At 38.3% G+C, this 4155-nt stretch overlaps 1 protein-coding gene across 1 annotated transcript in view; it reads left to right on the top strand.

The window, feature by feature from the left end:
- LOC110452848 (beta-ureidopropionase-like) overlaps positions 1-3674 on the top strand; it is a 37285-nt gene extending 33611 nt beyond the window's left edge. The window contains exons 8-9 of the mRNA XM_021501565.1: positions 2256-2370; positions 3510-3674. Of these exons, the coding sequence (XP_021357240.1) occupies positions 2256-2370; positions 3510-3648 (254 nt within the window). The 3' untranslated portion in view covers positions 3649-3674. The remainder of the gene's footprint in view (positions 1-2255; positions 2371-3509) is intronic.
- Positions 3675-4155: the final 481 nt, after the last annotated feature.

The following is a 4155-nucleotide window of genomic DNA, read 5'->3' as shown; positions in this document are numbered from 1 at the left end:
AGGGGCGGGGCCCAATAGGGGAAATAGAGGATTTTTTTTCTCCTGCTATACAAGTGAAGGGATTTTAACCAAATGCAGTCTGAAGCATGATTAGGGACAAAAGAATCAATTTTGTATAAACTGAGGTGTGTGGGCCTCCTTCTAAGGGCAGATGGGTGGGGCCCATTAGGGGAAATAGAGGAAAACATCAAATATCCTTCTCCTTTTGTACCGATGAAGGGATTTTGACCAAATTTGGTCTGGAGCATCATTGGCCAAAGGGTTCTCAGTTTTGTATGAACGGAGGGTATGGTCCCCCTGGGGGCAGAGGGACGGGGCCAAATAGGGGAAAATAGGTAAATCTTTAAAAATCTTCTCCTCAACCAATTGAAGGATTTTGACCAAATTTGTCCTAGAGCATCTTTGGACAAAGGAGACTCAAGTTTGTATAAACGGAGGGTGTGGGCCTTCTGGCGGCATAGGAGCGGGGCCCAATAGGGGAAATAGAGGATTTTTTTTCTCCTACTATACAAGTGAAGGGATTTAAACCAAATGCAGTCTGAAGCATGCTTAGGGAGAAAAGAATCAATTTTGTTTAAACTGAGGTGTGTGGATTCCCCTTCTTTGGGGCAGATTAGTGGGGCCCATTAGGGGAAATAGAGGAAAACATTAAAGATCCTTCTCCTTCTGTACCGTTGAAGGGATTTTAACCTAACCAAACTTGTTTTAGAGAATCTTTGGGCAAAGGGAATTGAATATTTATAAATGGAAGATGCAACTTTGTTACTTGTACTCCTTTGATAAACCTGAATGGTACTCAGCAGGTTTTAAATTGAAAAATAAAATACCAGGTGAGCTATTAAGGCCCCTGGGCCTCTTGTCTTTAGTTGGGATGAAAGTATTTTGACCAAATTTCAACAGTAGTATCCTATTTGTAAGGGAAATCAATTTTGTATAAACGCTGGGCTTGAACCCCCTGGGGCCTTATGGGCGGGGACCAATAGGGGATATAGAGGAATAGCTTTAATATCCTTCTTCTGTAGGAATGACAGGATTATGTCCATATTCGGTCTAAAGCATCCTTGGGTGAAGGAGACATAATTTTGTATCAACGGTGGGCCTGACACCCTGGGGGCAGAGGGGTGGAGCCCTATAGGAGAAACGTGGCAAATCCTCCATTTACTTTAGGAATGAGAGGATTTTGTGTCCAGTTGCATATAAATACAACCCCTGACTAACCATGTAATACATGTACACTTCCAGTGACATCTGGCTACTTCAACTTCAATTTTGCTAACATTTCAAGGTGAGCGATGCAGGCCCTCTGGGCCTCTAGTTTGTTTTGCTATATGTATAACTACCACATACTCATTTTATACTAGTGAAATATATATATATATCATATTCAACGGGAAAACCATTTAATTTTCTATTTACTCACGTCACGTTATGCAAATATTGCTACATCAGAAAAGCGCAAGAATTAGTAGCGTAATCTTTGATGCCAGGTTCTAATGGCGTCAGGCTTGACAACAATACAGAGCGCCATTTTGAATAGGTTTCTCAATGTGATTCTGTCGTTCGCTGCCATTATCTGGTAAGATTTCTAACAAAAATTGTATCAGTTGTGAGGTTATGTAAGTACCATAATGTATTATGCAAGGTGGAACCACAAAACCGTTCATTCTGCTGTTGCTTTGTCTTAACTTGAAACTGAAAATCTAGCAGTGAATAGAATGTACTGTTATGATTGAACAATACTAAGAGTGATATTTTCACAATTGAAGATATCATATTTCTTTTATCTTCACTGTATTGAAGATATGTTTTATTTAATTAAGAATTTATGATATTTCACAAGTAAAATATAATGAATACGGATATCGTAGGGGTTTTTGTAGATAGCTAGTATGCTGCCTCAATTTCCCAGAAGGCTTTGACACATGGGGAAGCACTGGAAGTGGAGAAAGTGTTTACAGATGAAACTCTGGCGGCACTTTGTGCTTCATAGGGGTTTTAAAAACATAGTGCTGTAATTGCCTTATTAGGAAGGAGCTGTTGTAAAATAATGGTAGAAAACAACAGTGTTACAATTTGTTTGAAATAACATTTTCTGTAGCAAAACTTTCTGTGCAAGAGGAAAAGGAAAAAAAAACCCACGTTTATGAAAAGGAATCTACTGAAAAGGGACAGATCTGCTTAACAAACATAATGCTGTAATTGCTATACAAATGTAATAATGTAAAAACAAAATTGACATATTTTGTGTTCTGTAGGAAAGATCGCCATCAACATCTGCTATGGACGCCATCACCCTCTTAACTGGTTGATGTACGGAGTGAATGGAGCCGAAATTGTCTTTAATCCTTCAGCAACTGTTGGAAATCTGAGGTATTTTAGAATAAAATAATCATGAGTGTACAAGGACTTTCATGTGTATATATTGGAAAAGTTGTTGGAAAAAAATGCCGTTGGGATTGTGGCTAAATTTATATTTCATTTACGACAGAAAATTTTATACTGATATGTCATCTTCACCAAGATCAAAATACATTCACAACAATTAGTTTTATATCAGTAAAACAAGCCATATTTTACCTGTAAAATCTGTAAAGTTATGATTTTCTTTGGGTTTAATAAAACATACCAGATATGATACGATATAAGTAAAACTGCTCAACAATGAAAACATGGCCATCAGTATTAAAAACAGAAATGAAATTGAAAAACTGTGTGAATCATTGATGTAGCTATAATTAAGCCTAACGTCTGTCATATTGTATTTGGTTACTTAATTTTTAAGGAATAACAAAAGAGAGGAACTGTTAGATAAAAGGCGGTAAATGTTGAATCATTGTTATCAAAATGTTGATACTGAAATTAACTTTCATAAATTATTTGAGTAAAATTATTGATACAGATAGTTGATATTCTGCTAGGAGATTTCTGCGTAATAATGAACGCTCAGTAATGAACGCTTCAGTTAAACATATAAATCAGATATCATTATAATATAATAAACATACACACAAAATATTAATTAAACTACAACAGACACAGTTATTAAATGATACTGTCATTAATCCTTAAATTATCTGGTGTTCGGCTGACACACGTATAAACACGATGAGTGTTGATTGCAGTCTGTGCATCGAGGCACTTCTATGGCATGAGGTAGGTGAGAAACACAGGTGTGACGACCTGTTCCACAATCAGTAGAATAAATACTAAGGACTTCAACAGCTGGGTATAAATCAGAGTCAGATGACACAGGGTATTCCAGGAATGCCAGTTCCAGTTGTCCAACACAACTCTGCATAGAATATATCAGAGCAGGGTGGGAACCAAGCAAGCCATTGGAAGAACAGGGGTATTTGAATAATGTGAGTTTAGGGAGGAGGGGTATCACTGTATAAAACTTAACAGGAATGTCCATCTTATCTTGAGTAATATCAAGCTTTCTTTAACAATGACTTTGATGTTTGTACAATCAGTTATGACAACTTGTTATGAGATGGTGTTGGTTACAGTGAGCCAATGTGGCCTATAGAAGCCCGGTGTGCAGCCATTGCCAACAGTTACTTCTCCTGTGGCATCAATAGAGTCGGCACGGTAAGTAGACGGGGTATCAACATGTCAGGGTATCAACATGTCAGGGCCAGGCTTTAATGCTAATGGATGTTGAGTATGAGTGGACATAAGCTTAAGGGTGTCAACATAACGGGTATGGTGTGTTGGTGGGACATCAACATTACAGGTATGGTGTGTTAGTGGGACATCAACATTACAGGCATGGTGTGTTCGTGGGACATCAACATTACAGGTATGGTGTGTTGGTGTGACATCAACATTACAGGTATGGTGTGTTGGTGGGACATCAACATTACAGGTATGGTGTGTTAGTGGGACATCAACATTACAGGCATGGTGTGTTGGTGGGACATCAACATTAAAGGTATGATGTGTTGGTGTGACATCAACATTACAGACATGGTGTGTTAGTGGGACATTAACATTACAGGCATGGTGTGTTGGTGTGACATCAACATTACAGGCATGGTGTGTTAGTGGGACATCAACATTACAGGTATGGTGTGTTGGTGTGACATCAACATCACAGGTATGGTGTATTGGTGGGACATCAGCATCACAGGTATGGTGTGTTGGTGGGACATC

This window comes from Mizuhopecten yessoensis, unplaced genomic scaffold, assembly GCF_002113885.1.
Source record: "Mizuhopecten yessoensis strain PY_sf001 unplaced genomic scaffold, ASM211388v2 scaffold785, whole genome shotgun sequence".
Taxonomy (NCBI): Eukaryota; Metazoa; Mollusca; class Bivalvia; order Pectinida; family Pectinidae; genus Mizuhopecten; species Mizuhopecten yessoensis.
The sequence above is the reverse complement of the archived record's forward strand: the minus strand, read 5'-3'. Positions and strand labels throughout refer to the sequence as shown.